This window comes from Rhipicephalus sanguineus, chromosome 4 (assembly GCF_013339695.2).
Source record: "Rhipicephalus sanguineus isolate Rsan-2018 chromosome 4, BIME_Rsan_1.4, whole genome shotgun sequence".
In the NCBI taxonomy this organism is placed as follows: Eukaryota; Metazoa; Arthropoda; class Arachnida; order Ixodida; family Ixodidae; genus Rhipicephalus; species Rhipicephalus sanguineus.
In genome coordinates this window covers 177,061,450-177,082,330 of record NC_051179.1, presented here as the reverse complement: position 1 = coordinate 177,082,330, position 20,881 = coordinate 177,061,450, and the positions used below count along the sequence as shown (strand labels likewise).

The window sequence follows — 20,881 nt, the reverse complement described above, 5'->3', positions numbered from 1 at the left end:
TCTTTGTGCGTTTGCCCCTTGTCAAAATTGTGGTTTAATCTACCTTTCATGGCTGAAGCTTCAAGTACACAGTGCACAGATGCTACCCCACTGTTTATTCCTAAGACAAAGAAGGGTTTTTTATTTATTGATTTGTCATGCCCTCAGAATTTGCAGAGGGCAGGGCTCAGAATAGACAGACACGTAATATCCCATAATGCTCTACCTATCGAATATGATACAACTATCCACTATCATCAGCCACTGCCTGCAGTATACAATGGAGAAACTTCCAAAAAGTATATTCTAGAAAAGTGTGGAAGATACTGGAGATTACCCGTTTTTGGCATCGTACTCATTCTCTGTGCTGGTGTCGGAAAAGATAAAGAAGGATATTAGCGGCTTTTAAGGATCATTGACTAACATGACGCCAAAGGAGTGCAAACCTGTAAATGTATAATTACACAAAGTAACTTTAAACACGGTCATTGTTTTCAAAGTAGTTTCTTCTAAACAATCATGTGCGATACTTTTACAATATGAACTTGCACTTACTCCCCAATATCGCGAAGGGAGGAGATGTTCAAAACGCCAAAAAATAACCAGTGAACATGGTAATGGCCTAAGAAAGAGTTAATATTAAAACATCAATCAGAGAATAAAATCATACTGGATAGCCGCAATCGAGAGAACGTCAACTACGGCAAGTTACAAAGGTTAAAATCAAAAGTGACAAGTTTTGCGATGATTTAAAGCAGCTAGCTTTACTGCATGCTCGAACCTATATAAGGGTGCTTCATTATCCGAGTGCGCTCTTAAAGTACAAAAGTTCGCGATGATGACTTTGTCTCTAGCGTCCAGAAATGGCGCAGGAAAAATTCCCCACGTTATTATGCCAAACCATCCATGCAGGGGTAAATAAGGACGTAATTACTTTGCCCCACCCCCCCGGTTTAAATATAGTAAAATAAAGTAAGGAAACCTGCCGATAGAAAATACACACAGTAGGAGACGGGAGGATCCGTAATACGGGCTACTTCAGTGAAAGCTGTCACGATGTACTGTAGCTTGTAGTTTTGCTTGACTTGGAACAACATTCCGGCGCTAAAAGACTTGTGGGCAGGTCCCAGCCGAATAAATCTAATAAGGCATCGCTTTGTTAAGCGTCTGCTTTTGCGTTTCGAAGAGTTTTAGCGGGTATGAGAGCGGGTATTTTACAGTAAGCTCTAGCAATTTTCAATCTAGGCACTCAAATTTGCAGCGAGATATACACATACATAGTACGCGTTTCCACTCTGCAATATATTTCTCGTGAACCTGTTAGCTTCAACAGCAATAAGTTTCATGAAGCATGCTAAGAGCCTGTTTTTGGAAGCGTAGAGAAACAAAAGGTATGCACTGGATGCTTTGCTTTTTCTGTTTGAGGATTCGACATGACAAGTATGCTTAGAAAACCAATCATTAAATTTTCATAATTGTTACCAATGTCAGACGGCATGTGTCGTTGCCGTTTGTATTAAATGCATTTTTAGCGAACCTTCGGCACTTTGAGCGTTTCTATCTATCTATCTATCTATCTATCTATCTATCTATCTATCTATCTATCTATCTATCTATCTATCTATCTATCTATCTATCTATCTATCTATCTATCTATCTATCTATCTATCTATCTATCTATCTATCCGCCTACGTGTGGCTGCGCTCATGATCGCCTCCTTAACTTGGTGTAGACCAAAATTGGCATGGGAGGGTAAGAGGATTTGGTGAATATAACTGTCGGGTCATGACATGAATGGCGTGAAAATCCTGTCCCGCATGTCGTCAAACCCTTTCCTTTAGACACGTGTGGCACATACTCGTTTACCACGGACCGCGGTGTACGGGTATGCGCCACAGGTGATCGACAGTGTATATATGCCCAGGAACGGCGAGAACAGACGTTGGTAATTTAAATGCGAGAGCGTAAAGAAAAACCGACATCGGCAGCGTTGATCCGGCGAATGGAAAGAATAAATATTAGGATCCCAGCAGGAATCGAACGCCAGCATTCTGCGGGGCAATCAAGTATTCTACCCAAGAGCCACGCCAGGAGTATGAACAGCCTTTGCAGGCATAATGACGCTGCAACGTCAATTGTTGCTGTGATGCTGGCTATCTAATTTTACAAGAAAGCAATAAACACTACATATGTACTCCTACGATACAGGCGTCATATCAGATTAACGTCTGTGGTTCCAGTGTTAGCTCCGCTTTTATAGCAGTCTAATAAACATCACATTTGTAGTTGTATGATTCAGCAAGCTATATTGACGCATTGCTCGACCCCGGAGGAATACATTAACGAAAGTTACGTCTGATATTCACGTGATTACACCACAATGTGCACTTAGTTTCGATAATACTGACGTCCTTTAACGTGAGGGCTGACGTTACGACGCACCATAAGTTATCCTTTAAACGCCAGTGTTTAAAGCCCGCTGTGTACACAATGCTACTACACTTACGCTAATACGTCGATCCACCTCTTAACGCTTGGCTCAAAGGCATAAAATACAGCACAGAAGCACTCGCTGACTGCTTCGCATGAAACCGATTCCCACAACGCGTGGCATCTGCCGAATTTTTTAATAGAAAAGGTAGCGTTAATGTGTAATCTTCTGAATAAATTTCAACCACACCAAGCTGCAAGAGAGCCTGAGTCACATGCACCAGAGGTATATTTTGTATTTTTAAATACACTATACTTCGCACGATATATCGAAAATACGTACACTTATACACCACCTGCCGAAGGTATAATGATACAGATACAAGATACCCAAAGAGTATCTAAGATAGTAACTAATATACATGAATCGTTGATACTGCCCGGCACTGAGTACAAACGCCATTATGGTGTCACGGCTAATAAGAAGACATCTGGTGTACGTGTTTACATTCTGTTGTTTATATGCACTTCGCTCGCAGGTGAGGCCTCAGAGCGAGCGGTGCCTGTCGCAACAGCTGAACAAGGCACATCACCCGACGGTGAGTATTTCGACGTACATCAGAAACTGGCGACACCATTACAGACTGTTTCGTGCACGTAATATTGCTTGACGGATGTTATACTTTATTGATCATCAGTGGACCTTAGAAGCCCTGTCTCTATATTGTTCTAGCAAAGAGCAGATGAAGGCTGCAGTCTTGCTTTCATGTTCGCGTCTGCTTCAGAGTTACTCGCTGAACATATTTGCAAATTACACAAAACAAAATATTCTGCTGGTACGACCGACGAGAGAGAAGTGCGCATGCGTGTGTCGACTGAGCCAAGAGATCATTAAACGACAGCTTCATGTTGTTTCGTGTTAGAAGTTCTGGCGAGCAATCTTTAAGCTTCATACGAGGTAACGATATTGAGAATTGCATACCTGCGTGAACGAAGCAGATCTGACCTCCTGCGTATACGCTCTTATCGGGGGAATCCTATTCAGGGCGCAGAACAGGGGAATGCTCGGAACGGTCGCAGCACCAGTGTACAGAAAGTGAAGCCGAAACAGGGTCAATCCGCTTGTGGCGCTGTGATCGGTAGTCAGCAATGTGTCGTCGATTAAGAGTTGCGCGCGGTTCTGCTAAAGTGGTCCAGGGGTAGAATGTCCGCTTCGCATTCAAAAGGCCCGGGTTCGAATCGCAGCTGCAGATGGTGGGTTTTTATTCTTAGTGTCACCTTTTATAGCTGTGTTGATTTCCCTTTGTTTCTTAAAACTAGCTTCTGTTGCTGCGTATTGCTACAAAAAGTAACGTAAAATGTGAAATCCCGTATCGGTTCTCGTATTCGCGAAAATCTCGGAGGCCATACTTTACGTTTTTGTTGAATCACAGGAGGTGGCGCTGCAAATAACTACGCTCACTGTTAATTTTTTTTGTTTGGTTCACATTTTGCGTTACTTTTTGAAGCAACATGTGGCAACTGAAGCTAGCTTTAAGAAACAGAGGGAAACCAATACAGCAATAAAAGATGACACTAAGAATAAAAACCCACCATCTACAACTGCGATTCGAACCCGGGCCTTGTGAGTGGGAAACGGGCATTCTACCCCTGCACCACTTCGGCGGAGCCGCGCGCAACTCGTAAACGCCGACACATTGCAGACTAGCGATCGCAGCGCCACAAGCGGATTAACCCTCTTCGGGCTTCACTTTTTGAAGCTCGTTCCGAGCACTCCCCTTTTCTAGTACACTCTACTCAAACCCCAAGGTGATGACCGCCTTGTCACTTTGACATCTCGATAACAACCGTAGTTGGCTATGGCTCCGGTAATTTACAGTCCCCTGTCATGTAACGTTGTTTGCAATGAGATGTACAGAAGCAATTTGTGCGTGTCGTGTTGTCTGAAAGCACCACATGTCAATAAAATGCGCTAAGAAGTTTTACTTCGATGCACCAGAAACATAAAGAAAACATCGCAACCGGCTCGGCTGCCATATTTTTATACTCAAACGCGCCACTGTACCGGTTTTTTAGACGCGAAGTATCTCTTGCTCGGGGGTATGTAACGCGGCGTGGTAATCCGCACGCCGCGTAGTAGTCCGCACTCACACTACGCTTGCGCGACTCTCCTCCTTCCTTCTCTCCAACAGCTGCGCGTTACTCTCTGCACATCTCCACCAGCACCTGCTTGCGCTTCTCCTGTGTTCTCGCTTCTGCTCTCACGGCGCATACGCTACTCTCCTCCTCTAGTCTCCTCTTCTTCAAGTGGTAGAGCGCTTCGTGCGTTCAGTCCAGCGCTTGCCTCGGTTGGCTCCTCTGATATGCGGGCTAGACATGCCGAAATTCTCTCCTGCGCAGCGCCGCGATGAGGGCCAGCGCATGCGCGTCCCCTCCCCTCTATCTCCTCTCCTACACTGCCTCTCTCTCGCTCGCCTGTCGACCGCGTTCCCCGCACGCGCTGTGAGAATTAAAGGCCAGGCTAGAGGGAAGACACGACGCGCGTAGAGTTCCTCTTCGCGTTCCACGACGCGAGGTCGGTAGCATGCCCAGCGAACGCCAACGGAACGCGATCTTGCAAGTGCTCCGGCTTCGCATCGCCTCATGGTTTCTTTAGCGGGAGAGGTGTAATTTTTTGTCATCGTTTTATCTATTAGGCAATGACCATGTGCCCAAATGATATCTTTCTCACAAAAGTGTTAATGAACAATCGCGTAGAGAGAAATTAAAGTGCTATATACCATTTATTTCCGTGGCCGCCAGACAAGAACGATACGTAGGCATTAGAATCCACGGCTTTTCTTGGCAATGAAAATAATTATATCAAGTAATGAAACACTGTACTAGGTTCTGAGCCGAAGGCGCTCCTTCGCAAAGTTCCATGATGCCAAGAGAGCGCTTAAGACTGTGCAAATGGTTGGGGTGTTCTATATTTGAGCTTTTGTTAAGGGAAGACTAATAATAGCCATGCAAAAGTTAGTGCACACGGCCTTGGCTTTCACAGCTTCCTAACGCTACCCTGCTAGTTTTATCTTAATTTGTTTCGCAATTGTGTGACTTTGCTGTGTCATGGCACGCAGCTTTGTGATGCCTTAACGATGTAAGACATTCGAATTTCCGAACGTGGTACGGAATAGCGGAACGACGGTCATAAAATTTTCATGACGCCAATTTTCGCTCGGGGCATTTTAGCGACGTGTGCATGCGCACTTGGGCTGTTGCATAGCGCTGCTGCTAGTGAATAACAGCTACCGCCGTATGGCTATTTCATTTTAACGCGATAGCGTTAAAGAGCTAGTTTCGCAGAAATTTCAGTGTCGGCGTCGGTGTCGGTGTCGTTGGTTGTGAGCGAAAAATCAGCGTTGTCCGTTAGCAATAAAATCGAGAAAGATGCAATTAAAATTAAAATAAAAAAACTATGGTTTCAGTGAGAATCGAACCCAGGCCTTCTGCGTGGCAAACAGGGGTTCTACCACAGAGCCATTGCTTGAAAGAGCTTCGGAAACAGAAATCACAATATGAATGTCATGTAGCGGGAGGAGTCTCCTTAACGCATGTAATATTGCGTGGCGGAAGCGTAGCCGTTCCAGGGAAAGAGAAAAAATTCGGCGAATTGAAAATAATGCACAACACTGGCTAACTTTTGGGCTGAATATTGGCCAAATTCTCGCTAAGTGTGAGGATGGAGGACGATGACAACTGGAAGCGATCTTTCTGTATTCCTGTGCAACCCCATTTGAGGTCAAAACTGTCGTTTCGGTCTTCAGGTAGGAAGTGACAGGGAGGGTTCTGCCGTGGTGCCGGGGGCCGCATAATACTGCCCCAAGTTCCTCAGGTTGCCGGCCCCTGACCTATATGATCATACGAAGTTGCTGATGCCTACTGCCCTAAAAAAAATTTGGATGCAAATCGCTTGTGGAATTTTTGTTTCGTTTTCTTCATCTTTGGTAAGATGTAGCATTAATTAATTTATTTATTTATTTATTTATTTATTTATTTATTTATTTATTTATTATTTATTTATTTATTTATTGTTTTCAGAGGTTCTGAAATAGGAACCTGCTGAGTTCCCTTCGCCGCAATCGACAAAATACAGAGTCGAGGACAGCCTCGAACAATAAGATGTAGAACATCAGACGTTTTTCACTAACAAATGAATCATTCTCGCACCAAAGGCGAATCAGTGATTGATTACGATAGCGGAGCAGGAGATAACTACGTGAAGTAAACTTCGTAACTCTGTTGGAAATATAAGCAGCAGCAAACATGAACGGCTCTCGTGATCATCGACGAAAGCTCTGTGTCTACATTAGCGTTAAGAAGAGTGTAACCAGGGAATAACGAAAGGATCGTGCTGGACTTGGCGCTTCAACTTGAGCCTTTTGAGATTACATAATATCTTACGCTGCGTGTGCTGCCAGGTAGTTTGACCATATAATGAAAAATCTTGCGCCCACATTTATGAGCTCGCATAACAGCCCAGCCCTTAAAGCGAACATTACGCCTCCGCGTGCGTCGAGTTTGGAAAAGTGTATACTCTGGAATTCTCAGTACGGAGTGATGTGCCCTTTCTAGGTACATCCTACAGGACAATTTCCGATTGAATGAATGCGATTTAAATTATCTAGCAGTGACAACGCCACTCATTTTCTCTTATGGTTACACTAAAAGCCATGAGATTTGAAGAAATGGCACAATGGTACTTACCACTTTAGATGGCAAAACCAGGGGCGTCTTTTTTTTCTCTTTGCAGCAGTAATTCGCAAAGGATGGTATTTCTTGAGCTGCTTAGCCAATCTCCAAGAGAATTAGTGAAACAATCACTGCTGCATAATCAGCGTATTCTTGGATTAAAGCTTCTTCGCAATGAAGACATACTATTTAAGAGGCCTCAGCCTGGTGCAGTACTCTCTCTCTCGAACATATTAAAAAAGTGATATTGTGAGCGCAGTCACTGACTCTTGTTTGTCAACTGGCCATATCATCAGCATTTGTACAACTTTCTCATCTGTATATATCATCATCAGTGTGTGTCAGCTCGAGCTCGACTGGAATAAAGTGGTTTTTAATAAGTGGCGGAAGGTGCTGGGTATCGATCACAGTACCTCTCGCTCAATCTCGCTGAAGCTCCGCTCGGGTGGTCGTGTAATACCACCTGCCATGCCCGCTCAAGAAAATCCTGGTACGTCCGACGCCACCGGCCCACTACAGCCTCCGCCTTCAGCCTCCGCTCTGGTCATTAACAGTCGCCACTGTGATCCGCCGGTCTTCTCTGGTCTACGAGGGGATGACGTCGAATGCTGGCTACAAAACTTTGATCTTGTCAGCGACTTGAACAGGTGAGACAACCCACAGAACTTCGGGAACGTCCATTTTTACCTGTGTGATGTCGCGAAAACCTGGTTTTGGAAACATCAAGCAGATCTTCCCGACTGAGACACGTTCACGCATCTGCTTCGTCATACTCTTCCCTATGCGTCATACTCTTCCCATCCTCTTCGCCTATGCTACGACACTTCAGACATTCGTCTTCACGTACGCTGATCTGCGACATCGTTCGTGAAGAGCTTCATGGGCGTTGCTCTTCCTGCGCTCCGCAATCTCCTCTACCTTCTGCTCCAGCCAACTTGCGGGACATCATTAAGCAACAGATAACGTCCGCATCACGTCTAACGTGTTCCGACTGTTCCTGCGCTCGTAAGGTGCCAACCTACGCCGACGTTGCGGCGCTCTCTGCAGCCACCCCCGTCCCTGCGCCTACACCAGGAGACCATGCACCTGTGGCTTCCATGTCACCGCCGATGCGTCTACAGCATTATTATACCGCACAGCGACCTCCTCAACCCATCTCTTACTTCTGTGCCTACCGAGCACACATCTCTCAGTTTTGCAGACGGCGCCAACAGGACGAGCAACGTGGCTACGCTCCCGAGGAACGCGCGGGCGTCCGTCCAACCACGAGCTACCAACGAACGCCTTACCGCTCTTCCTTTCGCCGTTCACCCTCTCCTCCTTACAGTGTTGACATGCCTGGAAATTCTCGTGAGTCTCGCCGCCGGTCACCATCTCCATGTCGCCGTTTAGTGTCGCCTCTGCGACCCGCCTCCCAATTCTCGAACGCCCACTAGGAAAACACCGCGCTGCAGTTTTAGGAGGGGAAACTGCATCCACCGGACAGCCAAAAATTTCCTCCAGAGCGACCATCGAGCTTAGTTGTGTTAGTAGAAGGTGTACGTGTCGAAGCTCTTTTGGATACTGGCGCTGCTATTTGGATTATTCGCGCTGACTTTTGTTCTCGCCTCCGAAAATTCACCACGCCTTACTGCGGCCCATCTCTCCGTGCAGCGACGAACGCCATAATTCGCCCACTGGCACAGTGTACGGTCCGTGTTTGCACAGAGGGTATTCGTCATCATATAGTCTTTGCTGTTTTCCGTGACTGCACACACGCACTCATTTTGGGGTGGGATTTCTTGTCTTCTGCGTCCGCTTCTGTATCTTGTCGACAGCGCCTCATACATCTCAATGCCACTGACTCTTCTTTGCCTGAACACGAGGGGCGCATTTGCCTCGTCACCAGCTCAGATTATGTGCTTTGACTATCAAGAGAAGAAATAATCAGCGTTAATTCCAACAACATTGTGGATGGTGACGTGCTCGTGCTACCTTACGGTCATACCCTACATCGAGGCATTCTCATTATTCCAGGGCTTATTCGCTTCTCTCACGGGTCTCCCATGCTTACTGCCCCAAATCAAACCCCCGAACCCTTAATGCTGCCCTTTGGATCAACAGTCACTTGCGTGGTTGACCTTCATCCCGTTGCAGTTGTTGCGCTTCCGCGTCCAGAACTACCAGAGTCAAGCTCGCCGCCACTCAACTCTTCCACATCTTTGTCCACAACGATAAGCCCTGATCTGACAGCAGCCGAGAGTCAAGATTTACTCACTTTATTGAACCGGCACCGTTCTCTGTGCGACGTTAATTCGCCCGCCCTTGGTATGACCACTGCCGCTACTCACCGCATTAAGACTGACGGCTCTCGTATTATTCACCGGCGTCCGTATCGCGTGTCTCTGGAAGAGCGCAAGATCATCGAGGAAAACGTCTCAGAAATGCTTCTACGGAATATCATACGTCCTTCATCGAGTCCCTGGTCGTCCCCAGTTGTTTTAGTGCAAAAGAAAGATAGAACAGTACGTTTTTGGGTCGATTACCGCGCGCTGAACAAGATAACGCGTAAAGATGTTTACCCCCTGCCACGGATCGACGACGCACTGGATTCGTTGCATGGCGCCGAGTATTTTTCTAGCCTTGATCTGCGATCGGGCTAGTGGCAAATACCGATGTCCGAGTCTGACAAAGAGAAGACCGCTTTTTCCATCCCAGATGGGCTGTATGAATTTAATGTAATGCCTTTCGGACTTTGTAATGCGGTCGCTACCTTCGAACGCATGACAGAAAGCGTACTGCGCGGTCTGAAGTGGAAACCCTGTTTATGTTATCTCGACGACATAGTAGTGTTTTCGTCTACGTTCCCGCAACATCTGTAACGTATCGAAAAAGTCCTAGTCTGCCTTGCAAAAGCTGGCCTGCAGCTGAATACCAAAAATGTAGCTTCGCCAGCAAGGCCATCAAGGTTCTAGGGTACTTAGTCAGCAAAGAAGTGATTCAACTGGACTCTGAGAAGCTTGCTACTGTCCTTGAGTTTCCCCGTGCGCTGCGTCAAAAGACCTGCGCAGTTGTCTCGGCTTGGCATCTTACTTCCGGCGCTTCATACGCAACTTCGCAGAGCTTGCGTCACCGCTCCATCAACTGCTCGCAAGTAACGCGCCCTTCGGTTGGTGCGAAGGTTGTGACAGGGTTTCCTTGGCGTTGAAGAAAGCCCTGACATCCGACCCGGTACTGCGCCACTTCGATCCCGGCGCACTCACCATCCTCCACACTGAAGCTAGCGGTCATGGTCTCGGTGCCATTCTCCTGCAACGGGACACCAATGGGCGCGAACGAGTCGTCGCTTACGCCAGTCGTGCTCTGACTACTGCAGAGAAGAATTACGCAATAACAGAGCAAGAGTGCCTTGCTGTTATTTGGGCAGTACAAAAATTTCGCCCTTACCTCCATGGCCGCCACTTTACAGTCCTTACCGATCATAACGCACTTGCTGGCTTTCGTACCTAAAATACTTATCGGGTCGCCTTGGTCGCTGGGTGCTTCGCTTGCAGGAGTACGATTTCGATGTCGCCTACAGACCTGGAAAGAAGCACCTAGACGCTGATGCTCTGTCTCGCTGCCCTCTTCGCAGCCGTGATAACTCACCATCGCCATCTCCCACCGAAACTGCTCTACCCATCTCAGCGCTCAGATGGCTAAGATCCGGCAGCCCATCTGTCCTTGTGTCGCATCAACGCGTCGACCCTTACTGCCGCTCTATTCTAGCACGCATGGAAGGTACTTCTGCTTCACCGAATGCCCGCCTGCGTCGTCAACTTAATCAATTCAAGATTCACAGTGCTGCTTTACATCGCTACGTTTGTCACGTCGATGGAAACAAATGGGTCCCAGTTATACCACGTTCTCTACAACGTGAGATTCTTCGAACATTTCACGGTGATTCCACCGCCGGTTATAAACTCAAGTTGAAAAAGTAATCTTGTGTAAATAATTGGTGGCCGTTTGAAAATGACAGGCGGTCAGCTTAGTGTAAAGATGCTTTCTTGTTTCCTACAGCTATCCGCTGCGCGCTATGTTAGTCAGGCGGCTGCTTCCTTTATACTATATAGTATCAGGCATGCCTTGCTTTTACGATATCATCGTCAATCACGTACGCAATAATAATTGTTGGGGTTTAACGTCCCATAACCACGGTTTGATTATCAGAGACGCCGTGGTGGAGGGCTCCGGAAATTTTGACCACCTAGGCTTCTTTAACGTGCACCTAAATCTAAGTACACGGGCCTCAAGCATTTTCGCCTCCATCGAAAATGCGGCCGCCGCGGCCAGGATTTGATCCCTCGACCTGCGGGTCAGCAATCGACCACCATAAGCACTAGACCACCGTGGCGGGTAATCACGGAGGGGCATAGAGAAAACAGTGGCGGAAAATTTCCTTAAGGAAAGCTGTCGTCTTGTGCATAGGAGTAAGGCAACGGCATAGCAGTACATGCGTACTGTTTCATTACAATGTTATAGAAGCGCCTAGCCAATATTTGTCAACATTTCGCCAATTCAAGCCAATAAATAGCCAACAATAATAAGTGATGGCATTTTCCGAGGAAATTCGGTGGGCCACACAATCTATGGAATTTTCTTTTTCAACATTATATTTCTACAGTATAATTTGTCTTGATTAGAATTTTGGTTGGGATTGTGTGCGTCCTACAATTAGATCGCTTCAATTCTGTCGGACCTTTGGGCTTCCTACTGGCTAAGGAAATGTTAGGCGATCGGCTGGTGCAAGTAAGATGACTTACCGTTTCTAACGACAAGATACTTCCGCGACGCGCATTATTCAAGTTGTGTCACGTCCTTGTCGTGAGAACGCGTCTCCGGTGCGCCAGCCACGGTCAGTTTCGATATTGCCATGAAACTGTGGTACATTCGCGATTTCCAATAAAAACGTATGCTATAAATTGTCAAGCACTCCAAGTCTCCTTATTATCAAGAACTGCCATGAAGTCAATATAGAAGAAATCTTATCAAACATGTTTTATTATTTAGGCATGTTATTGTCGTTGTAAAGCATTTAGAATGCAGACAAAGAATTTTTTCCTTGACGTAGAGTTCGTGCGCGAAAACGACAGGAGACTGACTGTCAGGATTCTTATAAAAAATCTGTATTGTCTAAAAAGAAGCTATGGCACTAAAGCTTTTTTTCTAAAAAAGTTGTAGTGTTATAGTTAACTAACAAGGTATTGTCTAAAAAACCTATAACACTATGCAAAATGCGCATTTACTCTGGCATCATGTTAAAGAAACAAGACAACCGGGTTCCATCAAGACAAGGAAATAGCGACATAAAGTGCACGTGTCCAAGTACGCAATGCAGACAAACACCTTATATTTAGATGATCGATAATGAACACCAGCTGCTAAATATAATCTCGAGTGATAACACCACGACGCGCCTCATAATAGTAATACCATGCTGTTGGCACATTTCTAAGACCGCATAATTATTATGTTTTGTACAGACATTTTACCAAACAATGACAACAATATATGTTTGATAGCTTTCTTAAAATAATTATTTACTTGGTGCAAAGCGAGATTTACTAAAACGAATTTGACGTACGCCGCGAGAATGTACATTCGCCTCCCCCTACACAGGTATCGTTAAATTGCTGTAGGGCCGCGCGGACCTTCGTTCTCAAATTCACCGGACAGCATCCGCTTGTGCACGAGAAAAGTGGGGCGTTGAGAAGGGAGAGGAAGCAACGACGTCCCTGGCCGCCCAAAGCATTGTTTGCCGGAATTGCGCGCAGCAGCCGCGTCTGAAAGCTCCCTTACAGTAGACGCTTTCGCACGTGCGCTTCGACCGTGTTGCTATTGTGTTTTCATTTTTGAATTCCTCGTCTCGTTCAAGTCCGGCTGTGTGTTTACTTTCTCACCATCATGCTGAAAGCGGTGCGGGTGTCGGAATACATTAAATACGCTTGAAGTAGAAGCGTAGAAGTTACGGCGAGTTAATGTGGTTTCATTCTGATGATTTGGTAGCTGAACACTAACAAAGAAGAAGTTATAATGTGCGCTTGTCAGTGTTTGTTCTTTCTTCGTCTTTATGAGTGTTGCGCTACCAAGTCGTGGTATGGAACGCGTGAAGTACACGCACTTTGTCCGCTCATAGTTCAAATCTTTCGCAAACATTCATGTTCGCATTTTATCCCAAGTAATCGCCTTTCAGAGTATCGAGTGAGGTTCGTAGCGGTCGCGGCGGCCGCATTTTTGATGGAGTCGAAAGTGCTTGAGACCCGTGTACTTAGATTTAGTTGCATTTAAATAACCCCCACGTGATCAAAATTTCAGCAGCCCTCCACTACGGCGTCTCTCATATTCATATCGTGATTTTGGGACGTTAAACCCCAAGAATAATATTATTCCTCAACTGTAGACTGATGCTAGGAAAGCTGGCTCTAGTACTCAAGAGAGACGGACAGAGGATAAACACAGCGCGCTTCCGATTCGGTCTGCCCCGACTGCATCGTAACAAATGTTTGCTTGAAAAGCCTCCGTGCAGCACGGGATGCCTTCAGTAGTTCGCATACGGCTGTTCCGAGCGAAAGTATGCTCGCACAACAAGTGGGCACAAGATCGTCTCGCGCTTGGTGTAGAATCGAAATCTGTGCTGCAGATTCCAGAACCTAGTCACGAATATGGGTTCTGTCGCTAACGGTGTAGACGCTGCCGTCGCTTCCCGTTTTCTTTGCAGTGTTTCGTGCATGCGACGCGCCTCCATGAGGTGTGTAAGGAGCGCTTTATTCCGATCAATGGTGCCACCTCTGTAACTGCGACGGACGGCACACATCAAAGGAAGCTATACGGGCCGTAGAGAGAAACAAAGAAAAAAAGCAAGAACGTGTACGAGGAGGGGGTAGCGGAGAACGTACCTTATTACACGTGCTTGCGGCTAGTCCGTCATGTGGCTCTGTGCTGCACCCCTTGCTGTGGCCCAGGGCTATGACATTGTTCACACGGCGAGCGCACTGATAAAAGCGCTATCGCCGTGTGAGATAATCTAACTTGCGAGGTACAATGTCATAGCCCTGGGCCACACCAAGGGATGCAGCACTTATCCACATGACGGACAAGTACAGTGTACTGAGAACACACCGTTTGGTTTCTGCCACAGATTATCGCTGATATATATATATATATATATATATATATATAATATGGTGCGAGGACACGAAAACTATTTTTTGCCTAAAGGCACAGATAATTACAAAATTTTCTGGCCTGACCAAATTTTTATGATGATATAAATAAAACAACTGTGCCACTTTTCACTATTTTCTCCCTTCACGTCGACATATATTTCACGCCTTTCAACTAACATTTTATACTTCAATACGTCCGCGCACACTCATCGTCACCAGCAATTTTTGTCCTTCGAAGATCTTTCTGCAGCTTTAAAAAGAGGCAGTAGTCACACGGCCTCGGGTCTCGGCTATATGGTGGGCGATCGAGCTCCTCCAAGTTCGATTGTGTATAGAGGAGGCGATCGATCTCCTCCTCTTTATCGTCACGTGGTCGTGACAGTGAAGAAGACGGCAGTCGGGTCTTTTCAGCCCTGGATTTTTGTTTTGGTCGGAGACTATTTTCTGCGTGTTTTCCTAATAGTTAGCACCTCAGAAGACGAGAAATGAACCAGTGGTGCAAGTAATAATTGCACCACGTTATCACTTGCACCACTGGCATTGAGCCAGTGGTGCAAGTAATAATGGATTAACAACTATGGCGTCAAATTAGGTCATCAGGGCTCAGTGGATGGGAATTGAGAAAAATGGCTACTTCATTCCTCCTACTCACTAAAGCACGCGAAGTGTGAGCCAACGTCTTATTTGTCAGTGATACTCACGGAAACAGCTTCGGTACGTCGTCTCGAAAATGGTGCTTACCCGCTTCAGCTTACCCGCATCGGCGTCACCCATGGCCATCACTTCAGTCAAGCTTCTTCTTCTTCTTTGTGGCTCCCAGCTACGCAAACATGCCTCTATTTGGTGTGAAGCGTAGCGGGGATCATTGAAAAATTATTCCCCCAAGAATGAGCAGTTTTGGTTTCATTTCCGAGGTGCTAAGGGAAATCTTGCGTGGTTGTGTCAACTGACACCGCCAGGGCCGAAAGAGCTAAAGACGTAACTCTTTATTTGGGCGAACCTGTGCCCGGTAAACGATAAGTCAAACACGAAGCAATGCAAGCTCTACATAGATAGTGGCAAGCAGAGTGTCGGCCGTCGATAATGTGATCTGCGGTAAGGCGCGTCGGTATTTATACAAGCGGCATCGAATATTCGAGCCTTATCGCCGGTGGCCGCGTTAGCTTTAGAATGAACTCAACTGTTCGCGTTTGCGCGCTCAACCCTACTAGAGGATCCTGAAATAATCTGGAAGGTTGCCAGGCATTCGGTCGCCGTTTGCGCAAGGCAGGCGTCACACGTGTAACGGACCAGTTACATAAAAATTACATAGCAAAATTACAAAATTACAGTTACATAGGAAAAGAAGCGCGCGTGCCAGTATAGTGGGTGATCGATCTCCGTGTGGACAGGGTTGAACCCCCGCCCCCCTTCCGGGATTTTTCAATTTTGCTTGGGTATATGCACACGCGCACACAAACGCACACAATAATTCATAAAGGATAGTCGACACCTCCCCCCTCCCCTAAAAAACTTGTGGCTGCGCCCTTCATTGCTGGCACCATACATCTGAAGTATCGGCATTGGTGTCCGCAGAGTCCTTGCCTCCTCTTTCTAAGAAATAATCACCAACCTCCTATGGCAGGTACAATATCCTCATTAAGTGCTCATTAATGCTCATGAGACTAAAAAAAGGCGTTGTCGGTTGTTGGTATTACGTGCAAATGAGAAATACGTTGAACTGCTCTCGTTCCTGAAATCGGCTGTACAGATGGCGTTCTAGGTTTCTCATCGCAGCACTAGAGGTGACCTTAAAGGCAGTAATTACGCAGAAGCAGCTTTCGTAACGCATGTTGACTACGGACTCAACCAATAAGATGTCTAGAATGTAAGGGTCCCTTCGCCTTACCTCTCCTGCACTTTATAGAATGCGCTGCTGGGCGAGTTGGTGCATTCTCTGCAAATAAAAGCAGAGCGCAAAAAAGACGGCACACAAGAGACAAGGAGTGCCCGTCTCGTCTTCTTGTCTCTTGCGTCCCGTCTTGCTTTTATTTTCTCCTGCACTTATCCAGTTTGCATGCGTGTGCACGTATTTGTTCTTGTGTGTGTGATTGAGTGTGTTTGCGTACATGCAAAACATCTTGCACAAGGCGATATTTGAAGTTGTCATTTAAGCGAGGTGCAAGGCTGATGCGCAGGGTATACAATATAAGGGTTTCTCATGTTGATAGACGATAGTGCAATAAACGAGAAAATAAATTGTGTGGAATGGAACAGGACATGCTGAGACGTTAGAGAGCCTTTGCTTTTTCTTTCGTACCGTCAAGTGAATGCTGCTGGTAGAGGAGAAAGCGCTCCATCCAGTCTCTTGCCTTATACTTTGTCCTTCTGTGCTTCGCCTGTGTGCGTTGGCCATCTCATGGCAACCAACACGAACGATTGTGTTCACTGTGCAGCCGAGCAAGAGGAGTACACGGTCGAGGAGGATGACGACGAGAGCTACGTGGAGTCGGACGACAAGTACGCCAGTCTCATTTCTTCCTTCACTCAGATAAACACTTACCGCACGCTCAGACTTGGTGTCGCGTCCAAACGCGGCACGATTGTTGCACCACGCAAAACTGGCCAACATAGCGCTGGAGTGGTTTGCGACCAGGCACAGGAAAAATTATAAGGTTGCACTTGACAGCGTTTCTTCTGTCTGCGTTACTTGTGTTTAGTAGTGACGAGACGTCGTTAAACAACGCGTGTTGCTGGTACATTTCTTACCCCTTTAAGTTTCCACCTTACTCTTTAGTTCGAATTTTTGTATAATAGAGGTTAACGCCTTCTATTTAGATGTACAGCATTGTAAATTTTTTTTTGTAGTGTGCCTTATTTCTAGGTTTTTAGCGCATTTTCGCCCTTCCGGCTATGGCCCACAGAGCGCCTACACTAATTTGTAAATAAAATGACGTATTAGGTGCGACAGTGAAGGCGATGGACTATAGGCCCAATGGTCTACGAATGAGTCTCTCCTTCACTTTTTCTTCTAATTAAGTGCGCCTCATCGGAAAAATGAAAAGAGGCTTTTCAAGAAATATATCCACAGTCAAAACTGACTCGGTACTTATATTTATATGCTGTGAATTTAAAGTATTTTCGCAAAGTGAACACAGAGCACCACGTGAATAGAGTATCTCCGACGTTGCTGAGGTGAAAACTAGGACCCGTATCAAAAAAGGCACATTTAACAACACACAGTACCGTAAACAAACGTGAATTTTTAACACGAAAGTCTTGTTTTATGTCCACCAAGATTTCAGCGACGTAATGCGGCCACGGAAATGACGTCGAGAAAATGCACACGATCAGATGGCAGAGACAAACATGGAGAAAAAAGGTCTCGTCCATGGGAGTCGAACCAACGACCTCTCGGTCGGCGACATTAAAGGCCGGGCATGCTATCCACTGCGCCACCGTCACAAACTCTAGGGGCCTTCACAAACGCGCCTTTTATGACACTTTCCTCTCGGCGAGGTCTAGGTCGCTGGGATGGTGTGGCCTTCTGGGAGCGGTAAAGTGAAGTAATGCACCATAACCGTGTCCTCCACGACTAGCTCCGGCAACGCGTCATTGCTGCGCGTCCGTCCCATTCGGCGTGTTTCCATAGAAGTGCAATTTCGTCACACACCGCGAGGTGACGACCTTAGCCCAAGCCTCGGGCTCGCTCACAGCATCCATCCGTATTAAAAGCTTCCCCCTACGGGCCACCATGGTGGGATGCGAAAGTATCGCGGGTGGTGCGCATCGAGTTTCCCTTCCTCTTATGTGACTTATGAGACAGTGGTTGTCGAGGCGTTTGAATGACCGCTTGCCGACGCTGACGTTTACGTTCGGCTTCCCGAGCCTTCGTCTGCTCCGCGGCGGTGGCGCTGCCGCTGTGGTATGGCCGCAGCACTAGAAGGGCGAACCGCGTCTGTTTCAGAAGTAGCCGGTGGACCTGTCTGGGCAATACGCAAGTGGTCACCATGTTGGTGCCATATAGACCTATCGTCGAGAATGACGGGGGCCGACGGCGGAGTGAGGTCGACAACACCGGCCCGCACCCATGGTGCTCCCTGACGCTGTCTCCTGGTTGCAATGACAGAGCCTGCTGGGATCTCTGTCGGCCTATAACTTCTGCTCAAGTTGCCTTTGAAGTACCGATGTCTGCAGGCTTGGCCGCAAGACATCCAACTTGAAGGCTCTGTCTGCCAGGAGTTCGAATGATGGCCGACCCATTACTTCGTGATGTGAAGTCCTGTAGTAGAATAAGAACAGGGACAGTTGTGTTGGGAAGTTGCCAAACCCAGATTTCTTAGCTTTGTTTTTGACAGTATGTACTGCTCGCTCTGCGGTACCGTTGTACGCAGGGTGATACGGCGGTACCAGCATGCGGCGTATTCCATTTCGAGTCAAGAATTCGAGGTACTATGCACTGGTAAAAGCAGGACCATTGTCCGAAACTATAATGTCGGGGAGGCCGTGCTGGGCCAATGCCATTCTCAAGGCGGAAATGGTAGCGCCTGCAGATGTAGAAGACACAAGGAGGACTACTATCCATTTCGAGAAGACGTCCACTATAAAAATGGTCCCCCGAAATCAACGTGATGCCTAGACCAGGGTTGCTGTGGAAAAGGTCCGGGTGTCTGCTGCACTGGCTGGTCAGCTCGATGTTGAGCCTGACACGTAGCGCAGCTCTTCACGCTGTTTGCAATGTCATTGTCAATTCCTGGCCACCAGGCATGGCTCCTGGCATTCATCTTCTTTTCTCGATACCAGGGGGGCTGGCATGGAGCACGCCAGGTACCTGGGGCAGCAATTTTTTCGTAATCACGACTCTTGACCCCCATAATAGACAGCCTTCATGGAGACTGAGTTCCGCACTTCTGGCATTGAAGGGGTTCCACTCTGGTCACGCTGGGAGGCTTTCTCTTTTCAACACAGATAGGACAACAGGGCTCAATGCTGGATCGCCCCTTGTGGCTCGTGCTACAACAGTTGGCGAGAGTTGTCGATATGCCTGCTCCAGCATGAAGATCTCAGCAGGGCAAGGAAATGCAGTGCAGTCGTTAGGCAGCGGCAGTCTACTAAGCTCATCGGCATGCCCGATCTCTTTTCCAGGTTTGTAGACAAGTTTGTAATTGTAAGCGGAGAGCTTCAGAGTCCATGTCACTACTCTTGGCGAAGCTTGCACAGGAGCAGGCTTGTTGGCACCCAGAAGTCAAGAAGTGGCTTGTGGCCAGTGTGTGCTTCAAAAGGTATGCCCCACAAGTACTGGTAGAACCAATCCACGCCAAACACCAAAGCCAGTGCTTCCTTGTCAAGTTGACTATAGTTTTCTTCTGCTTTTGATAATCTTCTCGAAGCAAAAGCAATTGGACGTTCTGGGCCATCGGCGTCTTTTCGCGCCGACACTCTGCCTATACCGTGAGTTGATGCATCACAGCTGAGACACACAGGACTGTCAGGGCGGAAATGTACGAGAACTGGAGCTGAAGCCACCAGACGCTTGCAGGCATCAAAAGCATCTTGCTGGTCTTTTCCCCACTGCCACTTCTTTCCATCAACAAGAAGCAAGTGCAACAGATGGAGAAGTGCAGAATGGTTGGGCAAGAAACGCCGATAGAAATTGACGAGTCCCAAGAAGCTTTGATGTTCCCTGACATCTTGTGGCACCGAAGCGTGCAGAATGACAGATATTTTGTCCATGTTCGGGGAGAGGCCTTCCTTACTGATAATGTGCCCGAAGATACTCAACTTGGGGCACCAAGAAGTGGCACTTCTCGAATCTCAACTTAGGCCAGATTCTTGAAGTTTGCCTAATACAGCACGGAGGTTGCAACAGTGCTCAGCATCATTCGCACCAGTTATGGGAATGTCGTCAAAATAGACTGCTACATGTGACAGACCCCTGAGCAAGTTCTCCATCTCGCGTTGAAAAATAGCTGGAGCAGATGAGACCCCAAAAGTTAGGCCGGTGCTTGAAACAACCCCATGTGCGTCAAAATCGAGATGTACTCTCTAGAGGCCTCATCCAGGATGATTTGCTGGTATGCGTCGCGCAAGTCCAACTTTGTAAGTTTCCCACCTCCAGCCAGCGCAGTCCACAAGTCCTCAATCCTTGTAATAGGGTAGCGTTCCACCGTTGCGACTGGCTTAATGGTGACATCAAAGTCCCCACGCATTCTGATGCGCCCATCCCTCTTTGTCATGGGAACAATTGGAGCAGCCCACCTAGCTGCATTCACCGGAACAATGATGGAATCTCTTATTAGTCGCTGAATTTCCTGCGTGACTCCGTCCTTCAAGTCATACGGCAGTGGGCGTGGCTTGAAGAACCGTGGTGGAGTATCTGAAGGTACATGCAGTGAAGCTGTTGCACTCTTGAACGTACCCAAGCCTCCTTCAAACACTTCAATGTGATCTTGCACTAAGTGTTTCACATCAGAAAGTGCATGAATTTTGAATGAAGTGCATCAGAAAGTGCATGAAGTAAACAGGAGATATTTAAGGCGTTCGGTAAAGTATTGTATTTTTAGAGTATTTTTTCGCA

At 47.0% G+C, this 20,881-nt stretch overlaps 1 protein-coding gene across 1 annotated transcript in view; it reads left to right on the top strand.

Annotated features, from left to right (window-relative positions):
* Window positions 1-20,881, top strand: part of LOC119391875 (uncharacterized) — a 120,102-nt gene that overhangs the window by 10,644 nt on the left and 88,577 nt on the right. The window contains exons 2-3 of the mRNA XM_049414978.1: window positions 2,950-3,009; window positions 16,761-16,824. Coding sequence (XP_049270935.1) covers window positions 2,950-3,009; window positions 16,761-16,824 — 124 coding nt within the window. The remainder of the gene's footprint in view (window positions 1-2,949; window positions 3,010-16,760; window positions 16,825-20,881) is intronic.